The 19,464-nt window shown below is 33.8% G+C and overlaps 2 protein-coding genes across 7 annotated transcripts; one reads left to right on the plus strand and one right to left on the minus strand.

Moving 5' to 3' along the window:
- The first annotated feature begins 39 nt into the window (after window positions 1-39).
- dome (cytokine receptor domeless) lies at window positions 40-13,826 on the plus strand. Of its 2 annotated transcripts, none has more exons than XM_003707939.3 (13): window positions 40-804; window positions 2,719-3,313; window positions 3,665-3,964; window positions 4,382-4,690; window positions 4,768-4,925; window positions 5,008-5,179; window positions 5,259-5,567; window positions 5,647-5,795; window positions 5,902-6,793; window positions 6,865-7,011; window positions 7,083-7,173; window positions 7,251-7,320; window positions 7,393-13,826. In XM_003707939.3, the coding sequence occupies exons 2-13, from the start codon at window positions 2,734-2,736 to the stop codon at window positions 8,833-8,835; spliced, it is 4,620 nt and encodes a 1,539-aa protein (XP_003707987.2). In that variant the 5' UTR covers window positions 40-804; window positions 2,719-2,733; the 3' UTR covers window positions 8,836-13,826. The 2 variants fall into 2 exon arrangements, with proteins under 2 accessions (XP_003707987.2, XP_012151607.2); XM_012296217.2 differs by lacking the exon at window positions 40-804 and adding an exon at window positions 2,138-2,643.
- A 303-nt stretch (window positions 13,827-14,129) lies between these two features.
- On the minus strand, window positions 14,130-19,463 carry LOC100874908 (adenosylhomocysteinase-like 1). Of its 5 annotated transcripts, none has more exons than XM_012296226.2 (12): window positions 19,313-19,434; window positions 18,931-19,128; window positions 17,816-17,863; window positions 17,242-17,326; window positions 16,968-17,161; window positions 16,582-16,906; window positions 16,373-16,523; window positions 16,146-16,298; window positions 15,913-16,078; window positions 15,509-15,755; window positions 15,181-15,301; window positions 14,130-15,098 (listed from the first exon to the last, which is right to left on the minus strand). In XM_012296226.2, exons 2-12 carry the CDS (start codon window positions 18,931-18,933, stop codon window positions 15,092-15,094), a joined length of 1,500 nt encoding a protein of 499 aa, XP_012151616.1. In that variant the 5' UTR covers window positions 18,934-19,128; window positions 19,313-19,434; the 3' UTR covers window positions 14,130-15,091. The 5 variants fall into 5 exon arrangements, with proteins under 5 accessions (XP_012151616.1, XP_012151614.1, XP_012151612.1 ...); XM_012296224.2 differs by having other exon boundaries at window positions 18,919-19,128; XM_012296222.2 differs by lacking the exon at window positions 18,931-19,128 and having other exon boundaries at window positions 19,313-19,460.
- Between the last annotated feature and the right edge of the window lies 1 nt (window position 19,464).

A 19,464-nucleotide genomic window follows, 5' to 3' on the forward strand; every position in this document is an offset into this window, starting at 1 on the left:
TTATTTCAATAGTGATTATTTTCTTTACTTTCTAATGGTTTCTTATAGAGTTATCTGATAGAAATGAAGTGCTACAGTACACTGTAAGTTATAGAATAATAAAATTATTATAATTACATAGTAAAAAGGTGATTTCGAAAACGGCGCTTATTAGAAGATATCGTTGTCAGCAATGAAGCCTGCGCCTACATTTCCGAGAATGCGGCGCTTGACGTCTCTTCGTGACGTCAACCAATATCGTCAAGCTGCAACACCGAAACCTGCATTTTTCATGTTTCGCAAGTTTCGATGTATTCAAAATGATTAAAAATCTATATGTAGGAACTATTTCAAATGTTCTTATTTTACAATAATCGAGCGAAAAATTCGTAAAAACACATTTGCTATGTCGTTCGATTTCTTACAAAGGATTATCGATAAGTTGGTACCACTGTCGATTGATCGCACGTATTTTACTCAGAATGTGTATCACATATATTTATTCCTGGGTCCCTCTGGGCGAATGTAAACAGAATTTTTTCGCAAATATGAAGTGACACGGCCGATTTATGCGGCTGCGACTCGTGCGTGGAAGCTGCGATTTGTGATACTGTGCGCGGGTTACTCCACCAGTTCTCGAGACCTCCAGTATATTAAGGGTTTTGAACGCGTTACGGTGACCAGAAGAATATACCCAGCGGGTAAAACAAGTTCGCGTTTGACCGCCCGTAGTGTATTACATTCAGTGAAGTAGCGTGGAAACGGTTTAGAATACGTGCAAGTGCAATGAGGGATCTGCAGAAATTCGTCGATGACTTTTTGACGGTGAGTACATCGAAACGACTGGCATCCGTGAGCGGACTACTTTGGACTTTCCCAACTCTCACGAAATATGTCGTATCGACTGATAGCCCATAAAATAAGCCTATACCTTTTCAGCACCAGACTTTCCTAATTGATCGAATGCATATTTCTCCTTCGCTATATAACATACTGCAACGTTTCGTGTGATGTACACGTATACGTGCACGAGTCGTGTTACATACATTGTTCTGCATGTTTGTCTCGTGTATGTTAGGCCAGCATTCATCAGACAGCGCACACAACCACACAGACATATACGCGTAATAAGATAGAATACGAGCTGCGGGTATCTACATGGGAAAGCGTTACGCCGTGGACACAGCGTACGCTCGTAAATAAACGAATGCAATGCTTTTAACGCGATACGCGTCTCAAATATCTGGGAGAATGCTCCATAGTTTCATTGTAGAAATGACTGTATTATACTTTACCGAACGATTTGTGTACGAGTCGTATACGTGCTTCTTCCTGTACATATATTACATACACATGTATATATTTCTTTCTTTTTTCCCCTCCTTTTTCTCACTTATACTACTACTGTGTTGTCTGATTACGTTTTGGAATTATCAGTTTTCCTATTAATTTGATAATTATTATTCCAATAAATAACAGTATCATCATGATCAAGTCATGATCACTGAAAATATTTAAACAATATATTGATAATACAACAAATTTCATACATACATTTGTTGGTTGTGTTCCTATTACATTTAATTGGAATTATTATTATGTAGTATTTTTAAATTAGTATGCCAATGTATTTTGATATATTTAAAAAGATTGATTGACATTGTTAACAAATTCTTTTGGATATGTATTGCAAATATTTGCAGACACAAATAAAATATACGATTAATTTTCTATTAAATTAAAATAACAGATTTATTGAAAGCTGGATTATGTGAACTTTCTGAAAATCTTTTATATGTACTATACAATGGTATTCAAGCCGCTTAATGAATAATTCATTCCACAATCTTTTATCTGGACAAGTTATCTCTCTGATTTTAGTTTGTCCATTTATTTGGTATGCGTTTATGGTACAACACCCTAGCATACAAAAGCACCATTTTATACATATATCTATAGTGTGATATTATTTCTGATGTTTTAATATAAACATTAGGATGCAATGACATTATGATCTATCAACTTTATTAAGTAGATAAATATATCTGTCAAAAATACTTTTGTTTTATTATTCAATAAAATAAAATATTGATAAAAGATATATTGTGTACATTATTGTTGTTGTAATTATGTAAGAACCAAAGTATATCTGGATCCCTTAAATTTCCAAATATTATTTAGCTATGTTTGGTATGGAGCACTGCTATGCTATTATTCGACTTATACCAGACAAAAGTTTTAGTTATGCCAATGTACGTTACTTACATAAAATTTAATTAACACGTTCCATACCACATAGGGCATATATGACCCATGTTGAACTTTCTATTCAGATTGCTTGGAATTCTGAATGAAAAAAAATTATAAGGTGTTTGTCAGGAACAAGTTATCTGTTCCATTACGGAATGTGTTAATTAAAATAGTATGTTATCTATGTCACTTTTCCTTCTAAGATACTGCTTTCATAATGACTTATTGGAAATGCATAGTGTAAAAATATGAGTGATATGTTGTGACCTTAAATTTACCAATCAGAAGTAGGTTTCATCTCATTAACTGCCTTGTTATCTTCATCTCCTAGAGTATAAGGATTCAGTTATGGTTCAGCTGTGGTGTCATACTCTTGCATGCTAAATTAGAAAAGTTTTTTTCAATTCTATATGTGTTTGTATTGAACTGTTATTTATCGTGTGTGTTTTATTATTAAATTTGTTTTGTAATATCATCATTTGTTTTCAGTGATGGGAGCACAAGATGTCTTCGACCAAAGCAGATCCCAAAAGACTTTTTCAAGAAATGTTTCAATTTTCACTGTCAACTGCAAAAAGTACATCAGAACATGATTTTGATAAATCGCTGAATGTGCATAGAATAACAGAGACTTTGTACAGTAATTCTGAAAAATGTAAAAATGATAGTACATTTTCAACAAATAATACCTGTCTCCCTCAGAAGGAAGACATTATTAACAGGATAAAAAATGATTTGTGTGACACAGCTGAATTTTCAGCAACTATTAAGTATTCTTCTGATATATGTTCAATTAATCATTGTATGTTAAGCAAAGATGTTAATTTTAATAGTAATTGTGATATAATGAATTATCAAAAACACAAAAAAATCTCACAAAGTTATTTGTGTTCTAATATATATAATTTAAGAAGAATTCAAGCAGATAAAAATTTGCTACTACCGATTACTAAAAGAATCGGTATACAGTGGAGGAATTCTTTCTTAAGAACTTTTTTAATTCCTTTTGTTGTTTTATTATTATGTACAACATTATGCAATGCAGATTCAAATCAGTGTGCAATTGGTCTGAAAACACCTGGAAGTAAGTTTAATTCTTACCATTTTCAATAAAAAAAAGAGCTCATAATGAATGTAAAGAACAACAGTATATTTGCAAATTGAAATAAATGCTTGCATTTAAGCTCTTGTATCTTTCTAATGTAACTGAGTTTATAAATACAACGTACAGCTTATTCCTCCTTTTGGAATTCTAGTGTTGGTGCTAAATGCATATATCTATATTTAATACACTGGATGTACAGTATGAGCTAAAACTTGAAGTAAAGTCACTGCATATTTATCTGTATACTTAATTTAAAATATCAAATATAAATCAATTATTCATAGGATATCAATTAATTTTGATTTTAAACGTAAATATTTTTTTTATAAGGGACTTGGCCACAAGGTGATATTGTTCTTGAATATGGCCAATCTTTGAGAATACTTTGTATATTGAATCAAACATTTGTGGATGCTGAATTTCCTGGAAAGAACTCCTCAGATCTTGTCTTTTTTCGAAATGAAAAGGAAATGGAGCCACAATTTATTACAGTTATAAATGAAACCACAATATCATTAGACGTAGAAAAACCTCCACCTGCAGAAAATATGTATTATTGTAAATTAAGACGACCAAATGATCACAGCAAACAGTACGAAGCAGTTTGTTTGAATAAAGTTGTAGTGGGATGTAAGTATTGCATTTTATCCATTAAACAATCATAATAGATGTTTAAGTTTTATTCTTCAAATACCATATTTGTAGTATTTATTTAATGTACATTTAATATTAAATCATACTATTCATATATACTTATCAGAGTAGGTCAGAAGGTGTTTCATGGAAACAAGAGTGTGCATTGAGTGTCTGCTTTCATTACAGTTATAAGAATATCATTTAATATGTTTTATATCTTGGAACTCATATTTGACTATCATTTGAGATAAGATCATCTACACAGAGAACTGTCTGTTTAAAAAGAGTTATTTATAAGTGCTCTCAGTACAATGCACTTCTTTAAAAATCCCTAATACTAATCAGGAAAAGAAAATATTTCTTGAGAAATGTAAATTCTTTTATTAATCGCAATTAACTAATTATTAACAGTTAAACCTCAAGAACCACAAAACTTCAGTTGTGTATCTCAAAACTGGGAGAATATGATATGCTCATGGGATCCCGTCCAAAATTACGTTACAACGAGATTTACGATTGTTTTTAAATTGCCGGGAAGAGCAGGCGGTCGAAAATTATATCCATGCCCAAAAGAAAAACAGGAAGTATCAAGGTGTTTATGGGATACAACTACAAATCCAATTTACCGGCAACCGTACGAATATTATACGTTCATACTGAACGTGGAAAACGTTTTAGGAAATGCTAGTTATACCTATAAATTTCATCACTTTGCTCACGGTTTGTATTACATTAGTTTAAGTTGACACTATCTTAATTATGTAAAATATAATAACACATTATATAAATGTTTTCAGTTATTCCTGCAAAACCGGCTAATTTATCGGTTGTTAACAAAACATTTGACAGTGCATTATTGCATTGGAGTGTGCCATTCCCAATGCAGAATTTTCCACCTGGATTACATCATAGAATAACGTATCAAAATCAATGGGATCACCAAAAAACTTGGCAGGTGAATATAGAATGACATAGAAAAATTATTTTATACTGTAACAATTTAATATAATATACTATTTAAAATGGATCTTCATCAGGTAATTAATATTACAAACGATATTCACACGCATAAGAGATACTATAATCTTACTGGATTAGAATATGCCAATACTGTGTATGATGTTAGAGTTTTCATGAAAAGCTCTGTTGCGGTTGGAGAAGACAAGTGGAGTGAGTTCAGTGATGTTACTTTTAGAACACCCTCAAGATGTAAGTTGTTCTCAACAATTTAAATTTCACAATTAAGCCTATTTCTTTTATTTTTTACTTTTGTTATTTGATATTTTAGTACCTGGCCATCCTCCAAAAACGGATATCGGAAGCTTTGAAATAGCGGAGAACAGTGGTAGCAGGGACGTGTATTTGTACTGGCAAACTATACCAGATTATTTAGAAAATGGTGGTAATTTCAAATATGAAATTGATCGTGTTGAAGAAAATGGTCGAAAATTAATACTTTGGCCGAACGAAACTACGAGAACATACGCTAAATTCAAGGGAATTAGTTTTAATAATTATCGATTTGAAATTGCTTCCACAAACAGTGTGGGAGCTAGCAAGGAACGTACTAAAATCTTTGTACCTAGTCAAAGTGAAAGTAAGGTCCTAAAAGAATTGAAAAGAAAAAAGATTCATAGTGCTCCAGTTACATTATTAACAATGTATTTATGTTACAGTTCCACATGAACCAATAGCATTTACGAAAATTGCGTTCGATGGAGGATTGTACGAATTGTCTTGGAAACCACCTAATACGAACATTGAAATCACGAATTACACAATCTTTTGGTGCGATAACGAACGCGATCGACCTTATCAATGCACTGTACGTATTCAATTGTTACCTGTAATTTTTATCTAAATCTGCATTTTAGAAAGAGCCAGGTAATTGTAATATTATAGAATAATAATATAAACGTTATTGATTGCAGGGCTATCTGGACTGGGTACATGTATCTAAAAATACAACAATTTATAACATGACCGTACCCGATCCCGATAAAGTATACCAATTTGCAATTTCTGCTAATACGAATAAAGGTAGTAGCGGTATGGTATGGGCGTCGTGTACCGTGATACATAATAAAGTGGTTGGAAAAATGAAATCCGTATGGATAAATCGAATTGGTTCCGATTTTATCGAAGTTGGTTGGAAATTAGATTGTTCGGACCGTATTGGAATCGTAGAAGGATTTAATATTTATTATTGTCCTATTGTTTCACCATATAACTTAAATTGTAAAGGCCCAAAACTGAATACAACGATAAAAGCTGATCCACGTACTATTCATGGTATAGTACACAATTTGAAACCATATACTACATATAGATTAGCTGTTGCTGTTTTAACAAAAAGTGGAGAAGGATTGCACAGTGATCCACTATATAATACAACCCTCGAAGCTGCACCAACAACTCCGCCGCAGGATGTAAAAATTACAAATGTCACAAACACAACAATGTTCATCACATGGAAACCGCCGGATGCGATGAACGGCGTATTGCGATATTACGAGGTGTATTACAATGATCATGCGCAAAAAGTTGAAGAAGCAAATCACATCGAATTGAAAAATTTACTAGCACACACGAATTATAGCATTAGTGTAGCGGCGTGCACTGTATCTTGCAGCATAAAATCACCTACAATTCACAAAGTTACGAAGATTGGAGTACCGGGAAGAATCAATGTACCTCTTGTACGCTTTATGAATTCTAGCCAAGTGGTTGTTATTTGGAATAAACCCCAGTACACAGCCGGACATTTGAATTATTACGAAGTGTCCTCAAGCGACGGGGAAGTACAAAACAGTACAAGAACAGGTAACATTGTGAAGAAAAGTTTATGTATTAAGAGTGTATTCGTTTTTACATTATTTTAATAAATATTACAGAGGCCCAGCTACCTATTCCAGACTGTAAAACTATAGGACGGGAACGATTATACCAGTTTCGTGTAAGGGCTGTTAATGTTGCACCGAACAATCTACATTTAAAAGGTCCCTGGTCTGAACCTGGTGAGGGAAACTGTTACAGTGATGGTAAGTTATTTTTTGAATACTACATTACGTCTTCATTAATATAAGTATTTAATCATTTGATTATATCATAGGCCCGTCATTCAGCGTGTGGGTCATAATATGGGTGATAGGAGGTGTTAGTATCGTCGCAGTTCTTCTTTGCCTTGCACACCTATCAAAGAGGTATAAATAACATATTCACAGTCTACTATCTTATGAAATCGATATAATTTTACTACATTCACTGTTTATTTTTGCAGGATGTGGCTGAAGTGTAAGGCTATGCAAGATGTTGAAGTCAAATTGCCGCCTGGACTAGCACCGAACATGGTATGTATAAGAACAAATGTTATAATGATGAATTTAAATTTACTTAGATTTTGTACTATACTCTTATTACAGAAACTTCTTCAAAAAGTTGGCGAACAACACATACGCCAATCTTCTGCCGATTCAAGTGGTTGCTCAAGTGGACAAGAATCTGTTACTTCTTCTCTCACATCTGATTCTCAAGTTTCAAGCGATAGCGGCACAGAAATAGATCCGATGCCGGTGTCGCCCAATAAATTGCTCGATACTTTACCAGCTTGGGAGTCTTCGAGTTTGCGTCAAAGAAATGTTGGGATCACGAGACCAGGATTTACAGCGGAAACAGCACGTTGGGAGCCATATGTAAAGGTTGCGAAATCTGGAGAGCCCATTATCGGAGACACATTGTCTTTGGCACGATCCACGCCTAATTTAACCGACAGTACAGGCTATACAACTTCTCAACACACTTGGTCTTCGACTGGTTACATCAGTATGCCATCGTCAGAAGAGCTGTCCAGTAATCCGAGTCCTGTTCCTAAAGAAAGTTCAACCGCAGGTGGCTATAGTATCATAGGAACGGTTTCTAAGTCCGTGAAGCCAAAATCTGAGGATGATAGCGATATGACAGAATCTACCACGAACACGTTGATACCTATCAAAACAGAATCTAAACCTTCGAATCCATACATAAGTCTAGCATCCCTGGAGCAAAAGCAAAAGGACAAGAAACCTGCAGAGACTTTACGTGACCTGGATGAGTTGACGTTTACCGAATCAAACAAGCCGAAACTAGAATCATTGACTCCGTTCTCGACATCCGATAAAATTTCTAAACCGTACGTACAAACAGGTTTAATTGATTCATTGAAGAAACCGTTCACTTTGAGCAGTATCGATGGTGCAAGGAACACAACAATGTCTACTCCATTCGCGTCAACATCTTTAACAGATTCATGCAGTAAACCGTTCGTATCGTCTTTCGCGAGTCCAACGTCTTTAGCGTCTACAACGTCTGCAGCGCCCACGTTGGATTCATCGTCGAAGCCTTACGTTTCCGTGTCCTCGATTCCAGAAGTTACGAAAAAAACAAATTTCCCAGCAAGCACTTTAGAGTCTTCACAGAAGACCAGCACGCCGCAAACGCCTACGTCCGACGGCTCGAAGCCGTACGTCCTTGCGAGTTCCGTTTTCCAGATGCTGCAGCAGCAGCAGCGGACAAAACCGGAGGCTCCTGTTTCAGAGGCGATGGAGGACGAAGCCGAAGAAGACGCTACAACAGCGTATTCTCTCTGTTGGGAGACCGATGATACTAAACCAAGTTCGAAAATGGACGTGGATAAGCCGATCATCAAAGCGAGTACCGGATACGTTACCATAGCAGAGAATCCAAAGCTAGATCAACATAGAATATCGACGGTATCTTCGCCATATGTACAGCACGAAAGGTTCGAAAAGCCACTGCCACAAACTACTACGGGACAGTCAGACGAACAATACAGTAAAGTGACTGTTGTGCCAAGTACTGTTCAATGAAAAGAAAAGAAAGGTGCAAATGTAAAGATTGTGGCAGTGTAGCTCGTGTTTGTCACTTTGTATAAACTTCCTTCAACGTAGGAATTCTTTTCTAATGAACTACGACGGTGCAATACGATTTCACGTTTTGTAGGTGCTTTCAAAATGTAGTTGACGACTGTGTGAGTCCTACATTTGTTTTCACGAATATAGTATTTAAGCCGGAGGCCTGAAAAATGCTAAATTGAGACACGACGGATATACTTTTGGCATGCTACGTCAGTGTGTTTAAAATCTTAGCGTTTTCTGGGATCCTACATGAAACAGCATGATGCTGCGTCACGACTGAAAGAAAAACAAACGAAATTGGAACACGAAGTGTACAACGATATTATTCGATGAGAGGACAAGTCGAACATAAAACGCCTTCATTTGTGAAAGTATGTACAAAATGAATTACTTTTTGTATCATATATTGTGCAATGTGATGTGAAAATCACTAGCAACGCCATAGCGTAAGATTTATAGTTTAAGTAAATTATGTGGCATATACCCATCGACAGAACAATCAAATTTTTCGCTGATTATTCTATGCTAGTATAATAATTCTCACTCGTAGGAAAATCGTTATTTAATCATTGTGAATAGAGATGTACAAGTATCCGATAGTTCGAAATTGTGTTGGTCGTGTAAGATTAGGCGAGTTCAGGCAGGGGCTCGAAATAAATCGAAGATTTCCATCTGTCGATAGAAAATCAGTTCGATTCGATCTCGTTTTCTTCTACTTTGAAAATAATCGAATTAGAAAGTCCCACGTTTCGGGTCACTCCAAACTTGCCCAAGTTAACTCGACCCGACATATTCGATTATCCGCACATCCCTAATTGTGAAGCTTTTAATTGACTATGTGTAGTAACATTAATGTTTCGAAATACGTTCAAAATCATTTTGCTGGAATTTCATGCAAGAGAATGAATTGCAAACGCTTATCGTAGAAGGTAACAACATGCAAATCTTGAAATTACATTCGCAGAAATATTTGCCTTATTTCGATAACTATATTGTATCTTGAAACACGACAAATATTTGCGATCGACTGTGAAAAGTTACTGGAATTTACAAATCAATCTGTCAATTATTAAGATTACGATTTTGTATCGTTTTCGTGTTGCAAAAGATGGAAATCGTTATTTGAACAAAATTCCTTTGTTAAAGGTTCGATTGACTTTTCGCTGAATTTGTTTATTTGTATATATGATTTATAAATTGTTCCTGTAGTAATTTACTATCGCTAGCAATGATTGACGGAAAATACGCAATGAAAAGAAACTATGGTAACAAGTACAGGGTCATGGATAATAAGATAAGAAAATACTAATCGAAGCAAAGTTTCAAAAGAAATTAGATTGTGCATGTTCTTACGCATTTCGTTATCGCGAAACGGTTAAAACGTATCGGAAAACAACGTTCTTTATTTTTTCTGTTTTAAATACCTTTGCTGACTGCGTTAGCTATTTTTATGAAAACTCAAGTACATTTTAAGTGCAAGAAATTGTTTAATATTCTGTTATCTTAATACATACATTTATGGTCACTATAACAACCTAACAGATATAAGTTATTTTAAATACTTATCTTATCCATATTAATGATAAGAATTATTTTAAAGGTGTGAAATCAATTATAGAGTCTGGACAAATTATCTTTGGCAGTCAGCAAAGTTAAAAGCAAGAACGAAATGGCATATTTTACAGGAATTTTAAGAACGATGCAACACCTTGTGGAACATTTATGCTACAACAAAGCAAGAATATATATTATATATGTATGTATATGCATAATACCTTAAGCTAGTCATTGACGGGGTACATGAGTTTTTACAGGCCATTTTTATTGCTTATCATTTGTGCTTGTTAAATGATCATCGAATAATCACGTTTTCTGTTAAAAAAGGCTTGATTCTGTTACAACGTTGTTAGTTTATTGATAAATGAACGATATGTCGTTCGATTTTATATTATATCAATCCATATTTGTCGATGAATTTTATATAAATTACGATCAGAGCTTTATGGAATCATTGAAAAAGCGAACAAATTAATTCCTCCTCACGTTGTCACAATCATATTTTACCTCGTACGAAACAATCGAACAATTCAATTATTATACAACATACGTATATAAATCAGTACAAAAAAGGCCTGGTAGGATTTGTAGCCAAATTGTTTTACAAGTTCAAACAAACCTTTCTGACGTACGACGATAAAGCAAATACCGAAATATTTAAAGCTAACGAAGCACGTTGTTTGTACTTGTGAAATAATGAGTGCCTCAAAATAAGTGCCACGGAGAGACTCGGCGTCCGTGGAACTTTCTCTGTAGCGAGCTTACGTATACTCGTATGTTATATTGTTGTTACTAAGAGAGAGAGAAGAGCGATTAATATTTAAAATAGCGTGTAACATGTAAATGCTGCTTAGTTTATAGTAACATTTAACCGTTCGACTGCCTGCCGTGTAACTCGAGCGCGCTCTAATGTTCCACGTCCTGATTACCATTCATCGATGATGCGCTCGGATCGCATTGTTCAGCAGTTTTGTCATAAAATAGCTATTCGACACTTCGACCGTCGAGGCACTCGAACGGTTAAAGCGAATGAAATATAGAACGGTAAATAGGGTTTGTATTGGAGCGATCAGTGCGTAGTAAAAATGCATTGGGAGCATGATTTTTCTTTTACGCAGAAATGTGCAGTTTTGTGCAACGTAGGTTTCCCTTGGTTAAAAAAAAAACGGAAACTATCTCATTAATCACTTTATTTCCTTAATTGGTGCAGTTTCAGTATATGGCCTTCCCATTGATTGTATAACTGCAGAGTCCGCTTTACACTTGAACTATGAATCATTTTCGTCATATACTTTTATATACGGTCATAGAACAGTAATCGTAGAAAAGCTACAATAACAAGGAAATTGATATGCGTAGACTTGTTGGGGGTAAAACCGTTTGTATATAGCGAGACTCTGCTACGTTTGCAAAGTTAACAACTTCCGTATTTCCATAAAGTCTACTTTGCACCTGATTGTACGTCCAATCGGTATACTTTTAATTGATCAAAAGTTGTTCTTTCGAACAGCTGTTTTCTCCATCCAAATAGATCGTTAGGCGAAAAGGGTAAATATAGTAAAAAACGAAGAAGAAAAAAGAAACGTGTTAACCGATCGATCGTTGTATACGTAAAACGAAAGAAAATGCACGAATGCACGAGAGATTTCGAAACATGCTCATGTTGAGATGATTAAGTACTTTTCACGGCAAAGGCTTTTTAGATTGATTTAGAAAGTAACGGAGCGCATCTACTTTGTTGGGTTTTACATGTCTACATTGTACATACAGTATATCTATTTTTGTTACGTATTTATAAATGAAAAAGAACTACTTTATTGCACACTATAAATATATATATGTATATACATCTATATATATACGTATAGATATATATATAGATATATATATACAGCCTAGACTAAAAAGGTTTAAAACGATGAAATTGTGGTTTAAGCAATTTATATATATATATATAAAATATATAGACGATTGCGTGACACGTGTAAGACATACTTCTATAATTAAAACATTTATCTTTATCGATTAATTTGTCCTGTGGAGATCGGGGCATATATAAATCGCTTATATTCAAGAATTTCTTTTTTCTTTTTCTTTTTATGTAATCAAACAACCTCTGTATAATTTAGTTGAATAGTGAATAGTTTGTTAGGAAGTCTATAATGTTTACGTTACACTTTCATTTATACCAAGGGTGCTCAGTTTCCGTCGACGTTGAATCAATGATTTATAATTAAACATTGCAGAATACCGGGAGTCTACGAAGAAACGATTCGATGTAAAATTTCATTGTCATAAGAAATGCAAGGCAATCTTATATAGTGCAATGACTCGTGAATGATCGATTTGTGTAAATATTAATTGTTCTTTCATTTTGTTGCGTGTAATATAATTGTGTTGAATGCTACTATACGATCGCATGAATCATGCGTTTATTGGGCACCTTGGTTGTAGATTTTTTTTTATATATTCAGAGTGCAGTGAATTGTTGAAGAGGATTACCAGAGTTTGATTAAAATATTTGTTGTTGACATAGTGAAAAGAGTTCGAAATTACGCTCTTCGTGTTTTATACGTGTCTGTTTATTTCTGCGAAACATCCGTGATTCACTCATTCACGAAACTTGGTATAATACTTTTTTTTATCCCCGAATACGATCACTTTCGCGAACGAAATTTTAGTTGAATTTTTATCGTCGACGAATATCTTCGGAAATATCGAATACTTAGTGGAAATACACAGACACCGCGCTAACATTAACTGTGCTTGCATTAATCGTGGAATACTGCGACTGTAAGTCTCTTCTTGGAATTGGAATTTTCTTGATGAATTTAAGAAATTAATATCGTAGTAACGGCCGGACTGTTTACGCAATTAACTCGAGGAAGTGGCTTCCTGACGTCGTAAATGAATGTAACTGAACGCTACAATGTGTTTGCAAATGAACATGAAAAAATAATATATTTTAATAACAGTATTCCAGGGTTGATAGCCTCATGATAACCAGTTTTTCGTCGAGCTAAACTAGACCTTAATTCTAACAAGATCTTGTACAGAGTATTGTAAAATATATTTTTACTACATTTTTTTTTGGTTTTATTATTTATTTTTCTTTTATAACACGAATTGTGTTTTAAGTTCGTCATTGTAGAACTGCTGCCGTTATGCCATGTTATGTATGCCATGCCGTTCAGCCTTGCCATTTGTATAGGTTCGTTTTACGATCAATCCCAAAGTTGTTTTTTGTTTTTCAATACTCATACACGGATCGCAACAAGAAAGTAAAAACTCTTGTAAGACTTACCTTTGAATTGATGCTGTCGATATGCGCTTGAGAAGCCACTACTTTATAACGATTATGCTGAAATATATAACATTTATATCGACTTGACGCATTTTACTTTTTTAATTATACTATATATTCCTTCATTGTTTTCAATTAACGTTTTCTCTTCTTTACATTTACCCTATGAATTTTAATGATTCCTAACATGAAGAGAAAATAAATTCAATACAGATCCTTATCTCTTTTAATCTAATTTAATGATGATACACGTCAATGATCCTTGTTATAAACCTAGAAAAAAAATATATGAAATAACGCCCTTTAAAATGGCGCTCTGAACTATATTTCGTTGGTGTCGTAAGGTGAATGATACTTAAAAGTAATAATACAAATAAGAAGTAAATTCAAGGCATCATAGGTTGTTTATTGGCATTTTATCTCTCATTATTGAGGTTTATTTATCAAGGGAGTGATACAACCAATTATAAAAGGTCTAACTTTTATCCGTTCTAATTACTGTTTTTCCTTCTTTAGATAATTATGTACATGATTTGAATTAGTTAATTTTTACATCGTTTCTATCATGGAAACAGAAATACTAAGTACATACGAGTGTACATAATTGCTGTTTCGATAGATTAATTAAGAACAATTACTGGATGTAGTTACTGCGAAGACATATTTACTCATCACCAAATGCACAGTATACGTTTCGATTATTCGTGTGACGATCCACGTCTTGCGATATTAAAACTCTTTATGCATGTGTATGTACATGTTTTCAATAGTATCAGAAAATTTGTTTTAAATTAACAATTTTCTGAACATGATATCAAACGGATCAAACACAATCTTAATAACTCTTTCTGGTGGTATAACTTATTACATTGTGTAACAAATGCGCTATGCTTACAGGTCTTTGACATATCTATTTCTTTCTTTGCGAAAAATTATCAGCTGACAAATTCAAGCTTCGTTCTGGCTGAATATATAGCTGCACATATCTTTGTCCACTCTGATAAATTAATCGGGTATACATCCGCGAGTGTTCATTCAGTAAATGTATATATTATTCACTTACGTAACTCCTAATTATTGATTATTGCAGCCAGTACTGAGACAATATTTTGGTTGGAATCATACTGAAGTATTGTTCACAATACATAAAAAATATTGTTCTAGGATAATGGAACTGCCTAGAATTATCTTAAAGATAACATGAAGCCTTATCGTACATTTATATTAATATGACTAAATAAACTCAATAGTCGAAACTGCAAAGAAACGAGGCAGTTTTTTAAATATTCATAAACATAATGTTTCAAACATGATATATACCGCTTGGTCTCACTCGTTCATATATTTTTAATAGCTGAAATACATAATAAACCGATATAATAATTTATATGTTGTCACTATTTAGTAACAATTAATGATGTATCACATATACGAACCGGTAATAATTGGGTTTAAAAGGTCCAGCCTTGTTAAGTCCCATGTATTTAGCTTGTTCATCCGTTAGTTCAGTTAAGTGTGCATCAAATGTTGGTAAATGTAATGATGCTACGTACTCATCTAATGAATTATATTATTTTATAAATTCACTCTGATATTAATTATAGTAATAAAACATAAAGCAGTGATGGGCAACTGTGCCTGTGAGCGAGCACTAAATTTCTAAATTTGAAATCTCTATGGATCGTTAACACCTTATTACTGTATGCGCTATGCACACATTTGATGTGCCCATCACTGATATAGAATGTATCTTATTTTATTTACCCATTTTTTTCGGTAACAAGTAAACATCGCTTTTATATCGTCCTGTTGGCGCGTTGAAAAGTTCAATAAGCGCTAACGCTTGCGTAGCGGCTGTAATCGAGACAACAAACGAGGGAATGCTGGAACAAGACAAGTTGACTAAACGGCCTTCCGCTAATAACACGATGCGCTTTCCATCCGGCCAGATAACATGATCCACTTGAGACCTTACTTTTTCCCAAGTTAAATCAGGCGTGCGTAAACTGTTCTGTTAAGAACATATTAAAGCAGTCTTAATGTCTTACCAATACATTTCTTTATTGTTCTGAAATGTAAGAAATACGAGTTTTTCTCCCTAAATTTTAGTTGAAAGTTCTAATAGAATTTGAGATGTTATTATTTATACAGTTAAAGCTTAAACGTACAATATCTATTTCTGTGTTACTGTGTCCCATGTTGCATACCACACAACCGTTTTTCATCTTGTCCATGTGTTCTCGTGTAACTACATTCTTATTGCCTGTTGCGGTAATGACAATATCTACGTTTCTAATAACTTCGTTTAATTTCATTACTCTAAAGCCATCCATACTGTAAAAAAAGCATTTATAAATAATCTCAATGTTACAATTTATACGCGTTCATTTCTTCTATTTACCTAGCTTGTAAAGCACAAATTGGATCAATTTCGGTTATATAAACAATACAACCTAAACCTTTCAGAGCTTGACAACAACCCTTACCGACTTCTCCATAGCCACAAATTACAACCTGTTTCCCACCAAACATGATATCTGTTGATCTTTTCAAACTATAAAAGATACATAATTTAAATCAATAGCGTATATTTTCGATGCAGCAACAACTAGTTTGCCATTAAATTACCTATCAATAATACTTTCACGGCAGCTATAAAGATTGTCAAATTTAGTCTTTGTTACGCTATCATTCACGTTCATGGCAGGGACAGATAATTTGCCTGCTTTTGATAACTGATATAATCTATGTACACCTGTCACGCTCTCCTCAACAATTCCTGAGGATTATTAATAATATTATTATCAATTCTTGTGTGAAACGTATAATGAACAAACCTTGAATCATTTTAAACATGGCATTATATTTTTTAAGCATTAAATGCGTTGCATCTCCACCGTCATCTAATATCATATTCGGTTGCCAATTTTCGGCAGCTACGCATTTATCGATGCACCACCAGAAATCTTCTTCTGTTTCACCGCGCCAGGCAAAAATTGGATACCCTGCATGGGCAAGGGCAGCAGCTACTTCATTTTGTGTAGAATATATATTACACGCTGCCCACCTAACTTGGGCTCCCAAATGTACTAAGGTTTCTATAAGGACTGCAGTTTGAGCATTGATATGAGTGCATCCCACAATTTTTGCATTCTTCAATGGCTAATGGAAATAACTTTTTGTTATATATATACCAATATTACTTTAAATTTAAGGTTTGTACCTTATCTTCAGCTGCGCGTTTACGAAGTGCCATAATTCCAGGCATTTCCTGTTCTGCTATTTCTATTTCTCTTCGACCAAATGCATGTTGATTAATATTGCGTACACAGAAATCTGTAAACCCGGTTTCCGTCTTTTGAATTTTTTCGCGCGGTGATACGTCATCCTCATCTGACGAGCTTCCTGTATACGATGCTAAAGTACCATAAAATAAATAATAACGCGATGCCATTTACAAGGATGCCATATTAATGAACAAAGGAAGTACATCATACCAGAACTGTAACTATCCGTGCTACTGGCTGACAAAGAACGACTACGATAACGGCTCGATTTTTTTAAGGCTCCAGACTTGGGGTCCTAAACATTTAAAAGATTAAATTAATTATGTAACCATGTATATTACCTTTCATTGTTAAAAAGGGCCGCAATGAATAGAAATGGACTATAAACAGAAAAATGCAAATGAAACTACTTTATTCAATTAAATGGACACAGATTAATATAGACGACATATAGCAATTTTCATGGTCTATATTGTTTAATATGTATTTTAGATATGATATTTGCATATTAATGAAGCAATATGAGTTATTCCTGCCAACAGTGTTACATGATAACATGAACAAGCAGGTGCAAGCCATCCATAATTTGAATTGCATTTTGTAGAAAAATCGTCTTATTATTACCCTGTGTTATAATGAGAAGGCAAAAATGGTAAACCCATTGGCACATACCACACTTATGTAGTCATAGGGATTAAAGCAGCCCTGAGGAAATTGCAAGGATTGCTCTATGGACAGGAGTACAAGTTTACTTTGTGTTTTGTACACATATATTCTTACTTACTAATTTTGTTCTCGCGCCGTGAAAGGCATTATTTGATGCCTCTAGGCTCTGAAATCACAACAACCACCATTTCATGATTCAAATTGGAGCAAGTTTTTTATAGTACAGTCCGTAGTTTGGTACAAAGCTCCCAAAGGTAATACTTGTACATAAAACTTAAATAGCTTGAACTATTTAATGGTTTATGTTAAACTGTTTTTTTATATGCAAAAGTATCTCCTTCTTTTATAATTATTCCTCAGTTACTTTTATTGCGCTCAAAACACTAGTTTAGTAGTGCTAAATTGTGCCACGCCTATGTGGTGTATTTAGGCTTGTAATGAGCGATGCATGAGTGATTGGTACCGAACCTACGGACTACCGTGAGAATAATGCTCTATATGTAAAATAATATAAGCGCCTTGATGGCAGGCAATATGTAACAACATGCAAATCACCTTTTAACTTTTATATTATCAAAGTTGAAGCTGAATAATGCACTAGCATTTAATATTACCAAAGGTGTTTGAAGGAATATATCATTTCTTATCATGATATAGATAATGAGTTATAATTATACATACAATGGAAATAAATTTCAAATGAAAAGAATATGAGTTAATAATAAAATGATATAGAGACAATAAAATGATTCATTTTGTTGGTATCTATAAAATAAAGTTTATTACTTTATGTATTTAAAACAAAATAATTAAAATAACAAAAGCCTCAAAAGCTGCAATGTCTTTAGCAATTGACCTTCACATATATATGAACTATCTGTCACTTTGATGCCAATTATCATATCATTACCTGCACATTGTGTAACATTGAAATTGGTAATTATGATAATACTGTTAAAGGATTGAATATTTTAAATACAAAAATTTGTATTCTACTCGTTAACGAATTATCTATGTTATTTCTTAATTCTCACATACATTGTTGTCAGTTATTTTTACTTCTCACAACTAGACAAATAATCATTAAATGTATTAGAAGGATGTCAGCTATTTTCGTAATACATTTACAGATGTTTCTTTCATAATGAACTTTAACACACAACAAAGATAGAAGGAAGTCATTTGTTTGGCAATAAACACAAGGTATACATAAGAACATACATCAATTATTACCATGTGCTGTATTACATAACAGCAACATGTGGTCACAAGACTTGACGGGGCTGGGCTGAGATGTCACACAAAAACAAAACATGTATAAAAAACGATATACAAAAAGATAAAAATACATGATTTTATATACACAAGGAATAGGTATAGAAATAATTATCAGAAAAGCTTGGTTCCCTTGCTGCACTTTTATTCTTTAGACTGAAAACATAAAATAAAAATACTCTCTTTTTATGTATGTAAATGACTTAATTAATAAAAAACTAATAGGGTGGTAAATATAATACTCGTGGTAAGTAGTACTGTCATGTTTTTAAACAGTGACAACATAAAGTAGAAAAATTTGATTAATTAAATTATTGGTCAACAGTGTTCTTAAATTCACCTTAGTGTTTGATGCTGGATCGGTAACAGGTCCATCGGTGACCGTATTTCTAGCCACTTTTCCTGAGGACGTATTGTTCACAGTCTCCCCACTGTCAGCCATTTTCGATTTGAAGTTAGACTAATTCTTCCACCAGACGACAGGTGGTACTT

The sequence above is a fragment of the Megachile rotundata genome, chromosome 9 (genome assembly GCF_050947335.1).
Source record: "Megachile rotundata isolate GNS110a chromosome 9, iyMegRotu1, whole genome shotgun sequence".
Taxonomy (NCBI): domain Eukaryota; kingdom Metazoa; phylum Arthropoda; class Insecta; order Hymenoptera; family Megachilidae; genus Megachile; species Megachile rotundata.

Bases quoted from the DNA above. Each gene is read 5' to 3' on its own strand.
- dome (XM_003707939.3), top strand. From the start codon at position 2,734: ATGTCTTCGACCAAAGCAGATCCCAAAAGACTTTTTCAAGAAATGTTT. The intron at 5,568-5,646 runs GTAAGGTCCTAA...TTTATGTTACAG, and splicing joins TGTACCTAGTCAAAGTGAAA to TTCCACATGAACCAATAGCA. The intron at 7,174-7,250 runs GTATAAATAACA...TTATTTTTGCAG, and splicing joins CTTGCACACCTATCAAAGAG to GATGTGGCTGAAGTGTAAGG.
- LOC100874908 (XM_012296222.2), bottom strand. From the start codon at position 19,414: ATGGCTGACAGTGGGGAGACTGTGAACAATACGTCCTCAGGAAAAGTG. The intron at 16,079-16,145 runs GTAAATAGAAGA...CTTTTTTTACAG, and splicing joins ATTTGTGCTTTACAAGCTAG to TATGGATGGCTTTAGAGTAA. The intron at 15,756-15,912 runs GTACGTTTAAGC...TGTTCTTAACAG, and splicing joins GTAACACAGAAATAGATATT to AACAGTTTACGCACGCCTGA.